Source organism: Rattus norvegicus, chromosome 19, assembly GCF_021556685.1.
Source record: "Rattus norvegicus strain SHRSP/BbbUtx chromosome 19, alternate assembly SHRSP_T2T, whole genome shotgun sequence".
NCBI classification, from domain to species: Eukaryota; Metazoa; Chordata; class Mammalia; order Rodentia; family Muridae; genus Rattus; species Rattus norvegicus.
Genome location: NC_141552.1, coordinates 18,476,845 through 18,495,632, shown reverse-complemented (window position 1 = coordinate 18,495,632; position 18,788 = coordinate 18,476,845). Strand labels below are relative to the sequence as shown.

Below are 18,788 nucleotides of genomic sequence, written 5' to 3'. Positions count from 1 at the left end.
GGGTGGCCAGGCCTGCAGAGTCAGATCCCCTCCCTGCCTGGGATGATCCCACCCAGGTTGGACTGCAGCTTCACTTATCAGCTGATATCAGAAAAATGTTATCTTAAGATTCTGCAGTCCACGGTCTGGACAAAAGTTGTTAAATGGCTAGTATGGGAGTTTTCTCCAGCTTAAAATCATTCTGGTCTCTTCTCTCCCCTGGGCTGCCCTCTGTTCTCTCAGGTCTGTTGGTCCTGGAAAGACCTGGGTTCACCTCAAGGCCTGGGTTGTGGAGGAGGACTTTTTGTTGTGGAAATGAGCATGGATCAAGGATGTAGTCCTACTCTGACTGGGCAATTAAGCTGCAGAAAATCTTCTCCAATGACAGAACTAGGTCATGTGGGAGCCAACACTGTTTCAAAGGGAGAGCTGGTTGCTTTCTCCTGGAAGAAGCACTTGGGGGTTGACTGTCACTTCTGAACCTTCTGTTCTAAGTCACTTCTCAGAAGAAACACTTTGCCTTAAGTCCTCTGTGGGACCCACCCAGCACTGGGGCTGGAGGATCCTCTGGTGTTGCAGCTCTGAGCTGGGAGGAGGAGCTAGCACACTGACATGAAGAAGCCTGTTTTCACAGCTGATCTAGATCTGAGGAACAGGTGCTTTTAAAGAAGCATGTGAAAGCATCTCCTGCAGGAGGGCTCACAATGCAGGGAAAGTCACACGGGAGAGCGAAAAGTGGCTTCCCAACTTCCACTGGGCAAGAACCAGGGAGGGTATTGGATGGATGATCAGAGAGTTTGAGAAAGGCCTGCACCTCCCTGAGTGTCCTCCCTCAATCATAAGTCCCCCTACTGCCCCAGGGGCACACCTGAGGCTCAGCAAAGCCTGCCACCTGCTGGGGTCCCTCAAACTAAGCAGTGAGTGTAGAACTGTGCAAAACACATCTGGGGATGGGGAGACATAAGTGTCAGCTGGGCCTGTCCTCACTGCCTTTAGACTCTAATGGCAGGGCCGGTGCAGGGAATGGCTACTCCAGATCTCAAATGTCTTGGGCTGAAGAAGTAGGAGATGTCAGAGTCAGGGTCAGGGGCCGGGGCCGGGGCCAGGGCTGGGGACAGGTCAGGGTCAGGGTCAGGGTCAGGGTCAGGCAGAGTCAGGCAGAAAAAATTCAAGTCCCTGCCAGCAGACTGATAGGCTATGGGCATGAAGAAGTGCTGTGGTAGAGAGTGCCCTTGTTCTCTCTGGTTCGGCAAGTAACCAAGGTGTGATGGGAAAAGTTGGGGAACTCACAGACAAATGATTTGACACCAAATCTTCCCTTTGGCAGCATTTAGGAGAAGAAGCTAAGGTCAGGAGAGGTGACACCTTGCCATAAGTTATGTGACAAGAGGGATGGTGAAATGATCCCTTGTGATAAGAATCAAGGTTTCCTCTGTGGCACTTAGGTCTATACTGGCCCTGTGCAACAGCTTCAAGAACCCATTTCTGATTTTCCTTGGGATTCCCGTGATGATGCACTCAGTCAGGATTGGAAACAACCAAAATGGTAGTCAAAGTGCTTCATTTAAAAAATGTAGGGAACACTGCAAACTCATGTTTCAGGATATTTGATTACATTGTAAGCCCCAAGATTTGTTATTTACTTAAAAAAATGTACATCTGGTGGTGTAGGTCAGCACTAACACAGACATTTACCTCTAGAGCTTGGTGGTTTTTATTGATAGAGAAATTGCATAGAATCGCCATAGGAACCTGTGTCTTAGGTCTGTTTCCCTAGTATATCCTCTATATCTATCATGATGGTGATCATGTTTCTTGCTAAATGTATGTGTGTTTACTGGGGAATTGAGTTTAGTGACGTGCAAATATTATTTAAACCTATGTATTAAATGTTGTCATTTTGTTAATTTTTGTGGTTTTTATTGGATTCTTTTGATTGACTGTTGTAGTTTTATTAAATCATTTCCTGTTTTCTCTAATAGTTTATGCTTCCCTTCAAGCTAAAGTATTCCTTTTAGGATCCTCTACAGAGCTGTCTTACTGGTTATACATATTGTGTTAAATTTATTTTTAGTGTGCATTAGTCAGCACAGTAGCTGGGCAGCTGCCTGCCCTCCATGGTATCAGATCTACTTTCCAAACAATAACGCTCAACTCTTACTGACTGTGTAGCATCTTGGCTGCTCTTTGTTCCCCTTGGACAGCCCTCAGGACCAGGCTCTCCTCTCCCTTAACCATGGCTGCTGTCCTCTTCCTCTCTCCTCTCCATCACACACGTTCTTCCTTTATTCTCTGGCAGCTTCTTCTTCCTTCTTCCCTCCTCATGATCCTCTCTAGCAAAGCCCTCAAAGCTCACCTCCCCCATCTCTCTGCTGTGCAGCTGTTGGCTGTTGGCTTCTTTATGATCACAGTTAACTGGGAGCAGGGTCAGCGTTTGGGGGTTAACCAGTCTTGAGTTCTACAAATTAGCATTAAATAAAAGCAGAATTAGACTAATACACTACAGGGATTTCTTTAGTTTTGTTTTGGTGTAAGTTTTCTTTTATCTTTTCACTTTCTACTTTATTTTAGGCTATTTTTTTTATTAATTGGTTATTTTATTTATTTATATTTCAAATGTTTTCCTGCTTTCCAGACTCCCCTCATCAAATCTTAAATCCCATTTCTGCTCAGCTTTGCCCATATCACAGTGCTCCCCCACCCACACATATCCATTCCCACCTCACAACTCCAGGATCTCCTTTTGGTGGGGCAACAGGCCTCTGTGTAGTCAATGGCCTCTCCCCACATGGATGCCTCTTAAGTCAGTCCTCTTCTACACAGTTACCTAGAACCATAGACCCATCCTTGTATACACTTTTGCTGGCAGTTTTGTCCCTAGGAACTGGGGGATTGGTGACAGAGGGTCTGGTTAGATATTAATGACCAATGGTTGCTGCTGTCTCTTCTTTTTCTGGTTGTACGTGAAATTATGTTTGGGTGCTTCTCTTCTTATTTTTGAAATTATTGTGAGGTGATTAATTTCTTGTTTTTTCTTGGGTATAGTTTAGCTCATTGTCTTGGATTTTTCCTCCTATTATCTTCGGTTATGCTTTCTTAGTTTAAATTTGTATTTGTCATAAAATATCTTGGTTTCTCCATTCATGGTGATTGCGAATTATGCTGGGAATAAGAACCTGGGTCTGCATTACATCTGTCCAGGATTTTTTGGCTCTTTCAGTCTCCGTTGAGCAGTCTGGTGTAATTCAGATAGGTCTGAATTCATTTCTTAGTAGATATTTATACCTTACCCTGTATAATATTCTTTCTTTTATCTGTGTATTTAGTGTTTTAATTATTATGTGAATGGAGCAAATTTTTCTGGTTAAATTAATTTGCGTTCTGTAGGCTTCCTGTACCTTTATGGCCTTTAATTTCTTTACCTTATGGAAGTTTTCTGCTATGATATGTTGAAGATGTTTACTGGACCTATGAACTAGAAATCTCAATTCTCTTCTATGTCTCTTATCCTTGTGTTTGGACTTTTAATTGTGTCCTGAAATCCATGGATGTTTGGATTCAATAAAGCATACATATGTATCTGAGATGGATGTTTTGTGCTTTGTGGGTGACCTCCTTGACCCCAACTCTTCCATTTAGTAGCACGTTGGATAATGACACATGGTCAGCAATGGTGACTTCTTGCCATAAATTATATGAAAATAGGGAGGTGACTTTATGTGTGTCAAGTATCAGTAGTCTCCTGGGTGGTTTTGGTCCCCGGTTGGCTGTATGCAACATTTTCAAAAGCCCAGGATTTATATTCTTTGGGATTCCCATGGTGAGTCACACAGACATGACAGAAAAAGACCAGAATAAACAGGATAGTACTTGACTTATGTAATAGAGAGAACATTACTAAGTTGTGTTACAAAATATTTGATCACACTCTGATCTTCATGAATGTATTATTTCATGAAAAACTATTGTGTGGTATAGCATCGCCAGGGCACAGACATTTAATGCAAGAGCTCTTTGTTTACTGTGAACATGGACTTTATTACTGTTCACCTCACCTACCTCACACCTTTACTGCAAAGCTAAAGGGCACTTAGGTCTAGAGCAGATCAAGGCACAACTTGATAGGAAATGAAGATGACTAGGGCAATGGAAAGTCTTTGAGTTGAAGGATTTTTAAGAAAGTGTGCAGAGGGAGCTACAACGCTCTTCTTCTGGGGGGACAATGAATTAGGAAGGACAATTGGGAGCTTTACTTGAATTCAGCATCTGACTCCTGAGACTTCATTGGTAAAATTGATGTCTGGAAATTTTGTGTTGTAAAACAACACATTGGCTCTGCAGCTTTTGACAAGGCCCATGGACAGAGAGATCACACCAGCTCGGGACAATCTGTAAGGAAATCAGGTTTTCTTTCTTTTTTTTTTTTTTTTTTTGGTTCTTTTTTTTCGGAGCTGGGGACCGAACCCAGGGCCTTGTGCTTCCTAGGCAAGCGCTCTACCACTGAGCTAAATCCCCAGCCCGAAATCAGGTTTTCTTAAGTCACCTGAGAAGTCCTCAAGGAGAGAGGAATGAATGGGTAGCACCATAAGAGAAGGCTTTAGGATTTCGTATAGTGCTACTCTAGATGCCTTGAAAATAGAAGCAGAAAATGAAAAACTAAATGACTTCACAGGAATTAGCTCAATTCTGAGTATGATTATTTCATATTGGTAGTTTATACTGGATTCATTTTTAAAAAATTTAACATAAGAGCCTTCTGTTTTAATACTAGGCTGTCTTAGCATCACAAAATCCTTACTTACAAACCCTGCCTGGCGCCCGGCATCTAACACTACTGGGCTAGATATTCTACTTTTACCTTCGTCACCATCGACAGCTTCCATTTAACCAGCAGGGTCCATGCCAGGCAGACACTGAGCAGGTTGTATGTTCTGTTAATCTCCACAACAACCCAATTCAGCAGAAACACCCCCATTTTACAGGTGAAGAAACCACAGCTCAAAGCAAATGAGTATCAGGGTCCCCTCAGTCTCACTGTCTGTCACTCAGACCCACATCCTTCTCTGTAAAGGGAAGCCATGGGCCTGATGTGGCTGTGCAAGCTGACTCTGCTGAGATGATCAATGCTATTCTTGAACCTGGGAGAATTTAAGACAAGGTGACCCACAGACTCCTGGGATAGATTCTATCTCTGGGTTCTAGGGTGGGACACAGTATCACTTGCATGGGTCTCTACTCATCTGAGGAGTCTGTTCCCATCTGTCAGCTTCTATGGCAGTGGTTCAAATCCCTCCTAATGATGTAACCCTTTAATGCAGCTCTTCTTGCTGTGGTGACCCCCATCACAAAATTATTCCATTGCTACTTCATAACTAATATTGCTACTCTTATAAGTTATAATGTGCAAGGTATCTGATATAAATCTTTGTGAGTGGTAGCTCCCCACAGGTTGAGAAACATTGCTTTATATACTTTTTTTTGAGAAGCCTTCATCTGAGGAGGACCTGATGCAGGTGTGAGAGCAGAGACACCCTGATGTAGTGACAAGTTTAGGAGGACCCAGGCTGCTTGCCTTAATGGCAACAGAGATTCCTGGCTGAAGGCACAATCTGAAATCACTGTCCCCAGGACATTTTTTCTTTTTTTTTTAAATTTATTTAATACTTAATAATAATTCTTTGGTGTCCGGGCAAACATCCCCCTCCCCCCTCCCCTTCCTTATGGGTGTTCCCCTCCCAACCCTCCCCCATTGCCTCCCTCCCCCCAACCTGTTTTCACAGCTGAGCTAGATCTGAGGAACAGGTGCTTTTAAAGAAGCATGTGAAAGCATCTCCTGTGGAGAGCTCACTATGCAGGGAAAGTCACACAGGACAGGGAAAAGTGGCTTCCCAACTTCCCCAGGGCACTCAAACCAGGGAGGATTGTTGAATTTGTTCATTGTCTATTGTTATATCCCCCTTTTCATTTCTAATTTTGTCAGTTTTGGTATTGTCTCTCTGGTGTGCAGTTTGTTTCAGGAACAGGTTGTGTGTCTGGTGGATATTCTCAACAAAAAAAGAAAAAACAAAAAGAAAAAGGAAACAAACAAACAAAAAAAGCAAGCAAACAAACCAACAAAGAAACAAAAAAACCTACAAACAGCTCGTGGTTCCCTTGACTCTTTGTATTTTTCTCCTTGTTTGTAATTGATTGATTTGATTTGAGCCTTGAACTAATTTCCTGCCATCAAATCCTACCACACACTCTATAAGATGAGGCTTTGCCTCACCTTGGTAAGAGCAGCATGTAATAAATGAAGCTTATGCTGCTCTCTCTAGTGGGGATGACATCACAATCTCACTGCAAACCATGCACAGCGCGGTTGAGGCTGTATTAAAGTAGCCCACGATTTCAGTGCTCCCTGCGTGCCATGAGACAGTAGTAACATGAGTCTCCCTGCACCTGGACAGTTTTCACTAGGGACTACACACACACACACACACACACACACACACACACACACACACACAAACGCACACCGCCTTTACTGACATGGTGCACATTCTTTACACACCAAAAATAAAGTGAGCAGTTATGAAACACATCAATAATGGAATCAATGGAGGGAGTTGTGGGGAAGCTGGGGCTTAGAGTTACTTAAAGGCCCTATGCAGGCTCAACTTTTGTTGGAGGAGAAACTTCAAGTACAATGTGGTTCTTTATTTTCTTTCTCTCTAAGGAACACAGGGTTAGGGTAGGACCTACAGATTTGAGCATGTCGGGTAAGTACAGGGACACTGAATTAAATCCTAGGGATGGAACACAATTAATCTTCTACAAGATTACAGAGCAGCCTGGATGAAGATTCTCAGGTGAAAATGTGGACATCTCAAGGCAGGCACTGGACAATGGCTGTCAGTCTTGACTGAAGACTGGAAATGGTTTGCTATCTCATAGGAAAAGAAGGCCCCTCTGTCTACACTGTACTCTAAGGACAGTTTATTAGGTTAGGCATGACATGAACTATTGTCTCATGTCACAGATGTCAGTACAAAGTATCCAAGGTGTTGTATGCCAATGGTAGCATTAACAGAACAAAGCACACAGTGTCAATAAGACATAAATCATGAGTTTGTGTAGCAAGACCCAGGCCTCTTCCAGGTTCTTAGATAGTAACTGAGAACCTCAAATACGGTAGTGATGTGATAGTGTGGGGTGAATCTAGTTACAACTACTTTCTATCATGACACAGAGGACACTTTTTGTGTTATGTTCAGCTTATAATGAATGACTAGACCTAAGCATGAGAATAACCAAATTCTACATTGCTTCTCTAGCTGCTGAGCTTTTAAAAGCCCTGGGGTGACAGCAAGCTTTTGTGGACATTCTGGATTATTCCTTCTGTACTTTAACTCTCTGAGTCACCTCCACACTCAGTAAGTTAGTTCAATTCCATAAATTGGAAATCAGTCACTGGAAAAAATACATTCTCAATACGATCTCAGATTGGCCATGGAAAAAGGGTAGCTTGAACTGTCCCACCTAGGTTCTGGGCTTGCACAGGCCTGCTCTCCAGAAGAAACCTGTGTTCACAGCAGCAGGCTACATTCACTATAGATGCTCTTGAGGTTCCTCCCTAAATGGCTCAGATTAAAATAATTTTCTTGCTAACAATCAAAAAACTGATTATGCCAAGCTGGCCTAGAAGAAGCTAGCTTCTTTTCTGTATTTTATCAGTTGTGCACAATACATATGGTCATCATTGATAACAGTTGAAAGATCTGCTCTTATATGGAAACTAAGTGATGCTGGAGGATGATCCTGACCCACAATGAGGAGTGGGAACACCAGAGCCCTGTACGGATGCCTGGCAACCTAACACGTTGAGCACGCATGGCTCAGTAAGTTCCCTGTGAACACACATCTCCTGAGATCTCTCTATTTAATTGGAGGTGATCCTGTCCACCTAATACAGGACCTCATGTGGAATAACAGAAGCCACCTGCAGGAGCTGTGGTGATGACTCACAGGGTAGAGCATCTGCTGCTCTCTCAGAAGAACCACATGGACCCTAACAATTGGGTAAAGCATGTCAGTGATTATATCATAAAGTGTGTGCCGAGAAAAAGCCACATTATCCACACAAAAGACACTGTCACACTGAGTACCCCTTGGTGACTCTGAATTCACTTATTAGCCCGGGCTCCATGGAACATGCAGAGATCCATCTCTAGCTGTCAGTTCTAAGCCCTCAGGAGGGGACAGAACACTTGAATAAGAATGATGGTCTTAAGAGTCAAGAGATAGAAATCAATATTTATTCATAATGAATACATTTTTACAACAAAACAGGATTAAAATGAATGAATAAAAATATTTAAAAATATTGGAAAGTGAAAAACAGTAACAAGAACATATTAATATGAAACAACAAAAAGAAAACTTCAATTAAAATCATAACAAAAATATTTCTAAACAGCATATTCTTAACGAACATTTAGAAGCACAGATGTATTGCTGTTTCTCCTCTAGCACACATAATGAAAGGTGGTCCCCCAAGTTGTCTCTCAAGTGGTGTTTTCTGAAGAAGAAAGTGAGTAAGACCTCAATCAGTCAGGCTGGCTTAGTGTTATATAAATTTAGGGTCTCTAAGAAATGACAAATTAACTCTGAGGAAGAATACTCATCCAAAAAATGTTGTTACCGTTCAGGATGTTTGTCATCAGGGACTCCTGAGAAAGCAACTTATTCTTCAGGAAGCTCTCTTACTGCTGTGTGTCCAATTCCAGCTCTCTTGCACTTTCTGAGACCTGGGAGAGGAAGGCAGTTTTTCAGACACTGATTTGGTGGTGAAACGCAAGCCAGCTGTCAGAATGCTGCCTTCTACCACCTCAGTTCTATTGGACAGTCGACATGGACCTTTTAACTGATATCATTGTTGCTAACTCTGTGGGCAGGGCAAAATCTCCAGCAACCGTCACAGTAATGTGGGCTGCCAATATGGGACCCAGACTTATACCAGTGCAAACCAAGAACAGGGCAATGGAAGGGACCTCATTGGGTTGCAGGAAGAAAGGAGATGTCCATATGTCACCAAGGTTAAAGCCAATGAGAAGTACTAATTTGACATTTGCATTTTGTTCTTATCCCGCAAAGGTGCTTCCTACACAAGAAGTCACATGACCACTTGTCATTTGTCAAGAACCAAGAACTTGTTCAAAACTCTACATAGCATCCAATCTATCACGTGCATGTGCAATAATGTGATATGTTATTGATCTGTCACCATTTCTATAATGCAGCTTCAAAAAGAGCAGCAAAATATACTTGCAAAATAATTCAGTTTCTGAAAAGTGGTTGACTTCCCAGAATACTTGTGCATAGGCAGAGCAATGAACAATTCCATTACATGAGGTGGTTGGCTGGTTGTGAGTGTAAATTAGAAAGGTGGTAGGAGAGAGCAAAGATGTATCAAATTGGCAAACTTTATCAGATATTGTTAAGCTAACACAGCTGCTTGTCCCTACCAGATGGTGCTGGGTCTGGACGTTGCTGGTCTTTATCTTTCTTGTTGAAGTCAACCAAATATTTCTGGTTCAGTGCACACTCAAGATGTACCTCCTTGCTCCCCTGCTTCCGTGGGACCAACTTCTTCCTGCATGTGTTCTCCATCAGGAGCTGGCTGAGCAGGTTTCTGGAAATACAGTCTGCATAGTAAGATCATGCTGCCCCTTTCTCCCATTCCTACTCCCAAGTACCACTAACTCTACCAGGTCCCAGATACCCATGAAGACTTAATAAAATGCATCTTGATACATATAATGCTGCTGCACAAACCACAAAGAGTTAATTCAGGGAAGAATAAATTGTTTGCTTGGCGTGAGCACCAATTAGTGTCCACATCTCTCAAAAAGAACACGGATCTACATCTATCCATGAAAGCCCAATGCATGGGGCAACATCAATTAGTAGTTGGCAAACACCTGCAAAAGAGGTCAGTAGAACCAAGAGAAGGTCATGCTAACCATGTGGTCCACGCACTGAGTGTTGTAAAACCTTGTATGACCACAGAGGCCCAGGTCAGCCTAATAACGTTCTGCTGACTTCAATCAGTGCTGTTCTATCTAGAGCCTTCTGAAGATGCCTAGACAATCCTGGGATGAGTAACAGTCTTTTATGGAACTGAAAACTGAGTCCTGATGACCCTGGCACACTGATGTGTAAACAGCACAAGAGATAGAACCAGAGCTGAAGACCGTCCAATCCAGAACAAAGAAATCAGAAATGGCCATTCCACAGGTGACAGCCTTTCTGACCAGGACTTACCTAGAGAAGGTAATCTCCTTCTTCAGCTTATGGTTGTTCTCATGGATCTCAGTGTTCTCCATCTCTAAGTTGTGCAGAATTGACATGACCGCCTCCTCCATTCTCTCCAGGTCTTCATAATATGGATTTGGCCTGAAGTGTGGCCTGGCCCCAAATGATAGAATACAATGAACATCAGCATTTAGGAAGATATGAACTCAGGGTGGGTCCTGTACTACACCAGTCCTGGAAGGACACCTTCTGAATTCTACATATTGGACCTTCTTCAGCTTCAGAAACATGTTTTTCTGTGTCCACCACACCAGAATCTCGGCATCCAGATGGAGGGTTCCCTGGCTCCCTTTATTCAATCAAGAGGAAATCTGCAGTCCAGCCAGTTGAGCTATCAAGAGCCTAGGCCACACCTCCCCATGCTCCCCCACCCCCAACGCACCCAGAATCCTGTGATTTCCTTGTTCCTGTCCTGATAACAGACCATATATCAACCCAAAATTATAATCTGCACAACGAATACAAATATACAGGCAAACGTGGCCACATAAGCAAAGAACTGTGCTGTTGACAGTGGGGCTCCCAGAACAAAGCATTCGCATCACCATGAAAGTGTTACAGGTAAATACTCAGGCCAAGACATAGACTCCCATATTCCAGGTGTGGAGGGAAATATAAACATATAACGGTTGTGCATATGCATTTGGATGTATGCACACACAGACTCACAGACTGAGACACACCCACAAAAAAAAGAGAAAAGTTAACAGAATCAGAGAAAGAGAAAAACAAATATGGAAACAGAGAGCACTGTGAGAACCAGGAGAAATGCATGCACCATTGCTGTCTCAGAGTGCAAGACACACAGACAATAACAAACAGGCCTGAGCCTGAGACGTTCTAGTCAAGCATTGAGATGAACAGTTTGGGAACAGGCCCCTCGGGCTGCTGCCTGGATCTTCCAGCACTGAGTCCCCTGCCTAGCAAGTACAGAGACTCACCGTAAACTCACTGCAATTACAATCTTGCAAAGCCACCATCTGTCAAGGGCTTTGCAAATGCACACTAGACACTCACTCTCCCTGACTTTATCCCCGAATTCTTCATTCAGACCACAAGATCTGCTTTTCAATAAATTGAAGCAGATGAGTCCATTTTCCATCTTGCTCCTCAGGAAGGGTCAAGGTTCTGAATCTCCTCTATATGGGAGGTGAGGTTTAGCACAGGGTGGTTAGGGAGGCACAGCTTTCTAGAACCCAAAACCTTAATAGGATAAGAAGAAGTTGACCTTGCAGACCCAGGAATGAAACAAGAGCATTTGGAGCAATTCATACCTGTTCTTCATGGATCTCTCTGTCAGAAACCTCAGGCGATCTCTCAGGTCATTTCTCTCCTCGGTAATGAGCTGCAGCTCTTTAATCAGCCTCTCTTTTTCCTTCTTGGCCTGATTCTCACTTGGGGCAGTTTCAGGGGAAGATGTTTCTCTCCCAGCATCTGTAGGTAGAAGAACACAAGTGAACCTGCATGGGGAGAATGCATAGAGTGTACATAGACCACAGTTAGGCCTAAACAGGAGAACAAGCCTGGAACCCAGTGTCACTGCTAGGCGATTGGTCTATCCTTAAGAGGCGTCCTCAGTGGATCTCAGTTCTCCCACTACTCTATAGAGACCAAGAGATGTAAGCAGCCAGGTGTGCCCTATGCCGGACATCAGGTGCTTACATGTACTACGGAGATGTCTTCTCCAGGATTATCATCAACTGAACAGGGTACAGCTTGGTTTCAGGACCATCACCCCTGTGGTTTCAGAACTCAGATGATAAATTCACCATCCACAAAACTTGAGTGATTGGAGACACTCAGATGTCCTACCCTGATACTCTAGGCCAACAACTTTGGATTTAAAACACATTTCCAGGGAGGACATGTTCAACAGACTTATCAATTCCCCTATATGAAATAACAAATGCCCCAGAAATTCCAATAGGTTACAGGATGAATCTTGGTCCACATGTTCCAAACAGTTTTGGTATTTTAGAAAAATGTGTGTAACACACAACCTCTAATATATAAAGCTAATGATGACCCTGCCAGTTAGAAGAAATCAGAGAAGGTCTAAGAACATAAGGTTATTGCCTGGAGCACAATCTCTCCCTGTTACTACTGTCAGATACCCACTGTATTTAAAGAAGCAATGAGAGTGAAATACATTGCTGCCCTGTCTAAACTCAGAAAAGGTGGACCCTCCATGACTCCTGATCGTGTTATTATATCAATGTAACCTAACAAATTCAATGTAAAAGTAAAGGCCAGAAATTCACAGGATAATAGCATTGGCCTTACCATATACTCTCTGTGGGGTTGGGGAAACTAAACTTCCGAAATCCTGACTTTCAGGAATTGTGATATTCATGAAAATTCAATTCCTTTTCCGATGCTCCAGTTGTTGTGGCCCATTGCTAGAAAGGTCAGCTTAAGCCTGCAGCCCCCCTGACAGGGAGCTCAAAATATACTGCCCAGAACTTACTAAACATTCCCCAGAAGTGCTGTCTTTGTCCATCATTACTTTGAGACGAAAGGCCAGATTCCTTCACTCTAGTCTGTCCACAATCAACGTTCCCCCTCCCAAAACGCTTGCGAAGACGGGAAAACATGACTTAGCTTGTAACCGCCAGACTCAGTATGAGAGAAACTAGGGCACTGGTTGTCACTACAACACTGGTGACATCACAGAGGATGCCAGAACTCTCTAGGAGACAATAGAATGTCCAAGAAGGGACAGCAGATGTCATGGGGAGCAGACTTTGCCTCCCTGCTAATGTTCTCCCTGTACTGAGCATAAGCAGAGGTGCCCTTTCCAGGAGACTTTCCTGGGGCAGAGCCACTGAGCATCTCCTGCTTCCAAAGCCAAATTTTCCTCAAGGCTTGATTATAAAACCCTTAGTAATCCCTATGCATCTAAATGAATGTTTCCTTCCATATCTTGCCCCAAAATGTCTCATCCTAACTCAAATTGTCCTCATTCACCAATGTTAGCCATTAAACCTTCCTGAGATTTCACACCAGCTTGAATATGCAGTCAAAAGTTCTCCTGTCTCATTATGTACAGGTGCTTTATATCACATCAAGAAATAGTCTGCATGGTAGGTTACAACATGGGTGTGTGTTAGGGGAACACTCATGAAGTCATGTGCTTAGCAATCGACAATTGCCAGAATATTCCTTAGGAGAAAGAGTTGAAGTCTTTATGGTGCTAGGAATAGTGTGGAGACCAGTTGGCAGAGGAAAGTGCAATATTGGAGCCTCCAGTGAAGGGAACCTCATGCTGGTGGTGGGGTTCTCCTCTCTGCACCAATGTCGCCAAAGGAGCACTGCTCACAGGCCTGAGTAAGATATACCATGAGCTTCTATCAGAAAAATAAAATAGTCAAGAGATATAGGGGGTGCACAGAAAGGTCTAAAATGAGGCTAAAAACATCATTAAGTGGATAGAGCAAGGTCCCAGCACCTGTACACTGGGAAATGGCCACCACACCAAACACAAAAGCATCTATCATAGTGAAAAATGAATACTTTACAGAATGCACACACTAACATTGATTGATCACATCCATAGTTCAAATTTTGGGGGCAAATTCATGGCCCTAACTATCTTTCTCTCAACTTATATAGCAAAAAATAAGAGAGACAGAGAAAAGAAAAAGTCAAAACAAAATCCCAAGTTTCTCATATGAGGACTGCAGGAAGTGTTATATGGTAGTCAGTTCTGATTAGACATTTTAGATAGAACAGTACACAGTGACCCTTGATGTGATGGGCACTATATAAAGCTTTTTGCAATATTGGAATTTTAACAAACCTCATCCAGAACATACAGAAGAGGTAAGGATGTGATCACCATGTCCTTGCTCTCTATCAGGTTATTTTTCTGTGTCCCCGCTTGTCAGGCATAGAACAGCAACACTCTGAAATAGCTGGTAGACATGGGAAAACGTGGTTAAAACTATAGTTGTGGGTTACACACCTCAACTGTCAAAGGCTAATGCTGTCCTCACAGTCCTTGGAAGCCACTCTTGTAAGCCTATCTATTGGAAAGTGGAAGGAGGTTTATCTGAGCTCAAAGTGAACCTGGCCAGCCAGGGAGAGGGCAACATGGGATACTTGAGACCCTGTCTAAAACCAGCACAGAAACCCACCCTGCATTCAAAGCATCATCCACCAATTCTCGATTATCTACCATTCTCTCCCTACCAGTCGTTCAGTTTGGAATGGTAGAAAAAAAAAAAAAAACTGGGACTGATCTTTCCATTCTAAGGACCTTGATATCTCTTTCCTTAGGTTCACCTTAAGAGTGCATACAAATGGATATCATCATCTGAACATCGTAGTATTATCTACTCTGTATATGTAGCATAATACTGTGCCTATGACAATCTCAAGCTTCCTTGAGTGTTGTTGCCCCATCAAGAAGTGTGATGTACTGAGGCCAATCCCTAGGGATCCTTTCAAGGGATTAGAAGGAAGCCATCAGAGATACTCCACTTCTTTGTCATTAGATTAAATCAAGTTGACAAAATGTGAACCTGGTGGGCTATTTAACCATGCATCTTTCTCACAACCCCACCTTTCTGAGTTCAGTCTATGGCAGAATTCATTGCCCACCATCGTAGATATTTCTTTGTGTATTTCCACAAGAGCCAGGTTTCTTTTCTTTTTTTAAAATAGAATTAGTTGTAGTCAATCAACTGTTGCCCTATGTAAGAAATGATTAGTATATATTGTAACTTACCACTCTGTATTTGTGTATACAAGTACATTATTGGAAATCCAGCATTACTGAGGAATTGGAAACCAGTGCTGTGGCCTTGCCTTTCTGTGCCTAGTCCTGGCTCACAGGCAGCAGGGGGCAGACCTTGAGGTCCTCTTTAGGGACAGAGTGTTGGTGAATGTGCACTGAGCAGGCAGAGAAACACAGCTGAGGCAGCTCCTTTCAGGTATCAAACACATCATCTCCTTCCCATCTTAAGGGCTGTTGCTGAGGTCTTGCCCCCATACCTACCTTAATAGCAGCAAATTTGTTACACAGCAGCCAGCTCTTTCCTATTGTTCTGTAATACGCCTCCACATCATGGATGCCAACAAACAAACTAACAAAAAACAAAAAAACCTGACATTGAACTGTGTGGTGCTGGTCACATACCCTGTTATATTCTGTATGTTACGAGGTTTGTTAATCTTAACAAGTTCCCCAACTATGAGCTTCACATAGGACCCATTAGATTCAAGGAAAATAGGAACAATTATGTGTAAAATGACCCAAGTCAGGGCCCATAGACAGCAGCATTTCCAGCACTTGTGCTTTAGCCCATGTGGATTTTGCAATGAGCTGGGCCTAGAAATATCCAGTACACAGTTGTGAGCTGTTGCTCTGGGTGAACTGTATTGGCGTGTGCATTCAATAATCTACACCTATTTAAATGAATTCAGTGTTCCTGTGGTCTGAGTCCAGACCCCTTGACATCAGGTCTTACCTTCTGCAGCACTCGGGAAAAAGGCTAAGTTTAGGAAAGGTGACGTCTTGTCATAAGTTATGGGACAAGAGGGATGGTGAATGATCCCTTGTGATAAGAATCAAGGTTTCCTCTGTGGTATTTAGGTCTATACTGGCCCTGTGCATCAGCTTCAAGGACCCATTTCTGATTTTCTTTGGGGTTCCCGTGATGATGCACTCAGACATGATTGGAAAGAACCAAAACGGTGGTCAGACTTGATTTATAAAATGCAGGCAACATTGCAAACTTATGTTGCAGGATATTTGATTCATATTATCAGCCCCAAGATAGTGTAAAAAAAATTACCTCTGGCAGTTCAGTTAAGCACTAGCACCGATATTTTACCCTAGAACTTTTTTTGGTTGTTTGTTTGTTTTTTGTTTTTGTTTTTGGATGAACAAGTACTTTCTTATTTTGTGGCCCAGCCCTAGCTCTTACTTCTTTGCACAGTCACAGAGAGACCTCAAACATATACTCAGCCAAAGGCAGGGGAATGTAGAAAAGAGCCTAAGGCAATACCACATAATGACATTGAAAGTGGGTGGCCAAAAGGTGTTATAAAATTCACCTCACTTCAGTGAGTGATGACATACCAACCTGGTGGCCTACGATTCTGGAATATTAATCAGAATCCTTTCGTCATATTAGATCTTAATAGAAACAAGGAAGCAGTCCTTTCCTGAAGTATATATTCATCATACGTAAAGAAGATATTAAATCCATATACAACTCAGAATAGAATTATCCCCCAACACCAGAAAGATCTGGCAACATTAATATTAGAAGCTTCTCCTGTGTTACAATGGTAAGCACAGAAGAAAGAGGAAGATAGGGCTGAACACAAAAGCATCAGGCCAGAGCACTGTTTCTCAGGATGAGTTGCTAGGTGAAGGTAAATAAACCTTACTAAGTTTAATACAGTATTACATACCCTGTTGTAAGTAAGTGGAGCCGAGGCTATCCCCAAAGGTTTGCCTGTCTGTGAAATCTGATACCCTAACTCAGGTGTCTTCCCTGGCCTCAGTGGGAGAAGGTCCACCAGCCCTACAAAAACTTGATGTGTCTTGGTGGAGGCACACTCTGAGGGATATTCCTCTACTCTCTCAGAGGAGATGGTGTGAGGACATTGGGGAGGAACTGTGGGAGAGAAGTAACAAGAGAAAGGACAGCAATTGGGATGCAAAGTGAATTTAAGCCTATCAGTCACTGCTCTATTGCTGTGAAGAGACACCTTAACTAAGGTAACTAATAAAAGAATCAGGGTGTGCCCATGTCTCCAGGTAGAAATGTAGCAGAGGACCAGCTTATCTGGGATCACTGGGACGGGAGAACCTTGTTTCTGAGGAAGCTTCATGAACCATGATATTGGAACTTAGGCCTCTGAGGCGGGAGTGAATTGGTGGGTGGAGGAGCAATCTCATAGGGAGAGGGTGTGGGGGACAGAAGAGAGACTCATGTAGAGGAACATGGAGTGGGAGATAAATTGGAAATGTAGATAAAATAATGAAAGAAAACTAAAAAACATGAGACTATGAGTATCATTCTAATTCAAGCCTCAAATAATAAAAACATAAATGCGAGAGTCGCCTGGTCCTGTTCATGTCATCCTGAATCTTAAAATCTTTTTTCCTCCAAATTCCGTGCCACATGAGGTGCACTGACCTGTCAGCTGCCTGCTTGGATGACAACTGCAGCAGCTTCCCTATGCACTTGCTTTGTAGGAGCACGAAATCTATTGAGCTCCCTTTTCCAAGTTGGAATTTTAATTGGTAAGAGTCTGGCCTTGAGGACACCTTCCACATCTCTACAGTACAGAGGCAGGAGGCTTATCGTTAATAACATTCATCTCCTTAACTATGTCACCCTCCTCTTCAGCACATGACTTTGCTGTGACACTAAACTTCTTAGTGATCTTTTCCACTCTAAGCTGCACATGGTTTTCATGTGTTTGCCCTGTGTGTTGTTCCTTCTCCTGCAGTCTTGAGGAACAGTGACCAAAAGTAACCAAACCACAGGCTCAAAGCCATGTTAATACTGTATTGTGTACTATTTTCACAGAGTTGCCTGAGATGTAAATGGGACATGGAGAATTCGAACAAAGTTTGAATCTTAGGCCTTTCACTGGGCAGTCCCTCATCTTCTCTAAAATTTAACCCTATTCTTCTACCATTGAGACCCACCTGCTGCTTAGCTCTTTACCCCTCTGCCGTGGTCTGTTCCATATCTCTTTCTGCCCATGTCTACTCTGAATCTCCTGCTTCAGCTTGCCTCTGCCTATGTCCCTCTCTATGCCCGGAAGTTCTGCCCACATACTTCCTGACGCAGCTCATGGCCATCAGATCTTTATTACATCCAATCGGCAGTGAGACAATACCTGATACATCTCTTAGCTTGTGTTGAGCTGGTGAGAAGGACAAACATCCACAAAATAGCAAACCTGATGATGGGACATAGAAATGACAAGAGAAATCCTGCCAGCACTTAGCTCACTGCCAGTACAGAACTAACAATTGAAAGTTGACACACCTTAGTACAAAGGGAGGTCACCTCAGCATTTCCCCTTTTACTCCAAGAAATACCTTTAATTTAACATTAATAAGCTAGATAAAATAAGAAAACTTATGAGATGCATCAGGTAAGAATTACTGTCACAATATTCTGTCCATTCGTATTTTGCAAAATTGGAGAAGGTACTTCGTTATCTAAATTATATTAGTCTAAAATTTTGTACCTAAATCATTTTCTATCACTTTTTAAGCTTTGTATCCCTTATCTATCATAACTTGCATTTATTAACCATAATAAGTCTTCTGAGACCAAATGTACTTTCATTAATTCCAAACAATTTAAGCGTTTATGTCTTTCATCCTTAAAATTTGACACATTTTTTGCGTACAATTTTTTTTTCTTTTTCTTTATTCCGCTTCCACACGAAGATTATTTTTGCTCTGATTTAGAGCA

General features: G+C 42.6%; 2 protein-coding genes across 3 annotated transcripts in view; one reads left to right on the top strand and one right to left on the bottom strand.

Annotated features, from left to right (window-relative positions):
* LOC147998964 (disks large homolog 5-like) overlaps nucleotides 1–18,788 on the top strand; it is an 81,511-nt gene that overhangs the window by 8,299 nt on the left and 54,424 nt on the right. The gene's annotated exons all lie outside the window — the stretch shown is intronic.
* LOC147998965 (uncharacterized) overlaps nucleotides 8,255–18,788 on the bottom strand; it is a 27,842-nt gene continuing 17,308 nt past the window's right edge. Inside the window, exons 1-6 of one of the 2 annotated variants that reach the window (XM_087595771.1) lie at nucleotides 12,803–12,995; nucleotides 11,610–11,769; nucleotides 10,285–10,428; nucleotides 9,486–9,652; nucleotides 8,663–8,768; nucleotides 8,255–8,539 (exon numbers count right to left, since the gene is read on the bottom strand). In XM_087595771.1, coding sequence (XP_087451897.1) covers nucleotides 8,704–8,768; nucleotides 9,486–9,652; nucleotides 10,285–10,428; nucleotides 11,610–11,769; nucleotides 12,803–12,929 — 663 coding nt within the window. In that variant the 5' untranslated portion in view covers nucleotides 12,930–12,995 and the 3' untranslated portion in view covers nucleotides 8,255–8,539; nucleotides 8,663–8,703. Of the gene's footprint in view, nucleotides 8,540–8,662; nucleotides 8,769–9,485; nucleotides 9,653–10,284; nucleotides 10,429–11,609; nucleotides 11,770–12,802; nucleotides 12,996–18,788 lie in introns of those variants that run through there. The other variant, XM_087595772.1, reaches the window with a different exon arrangement.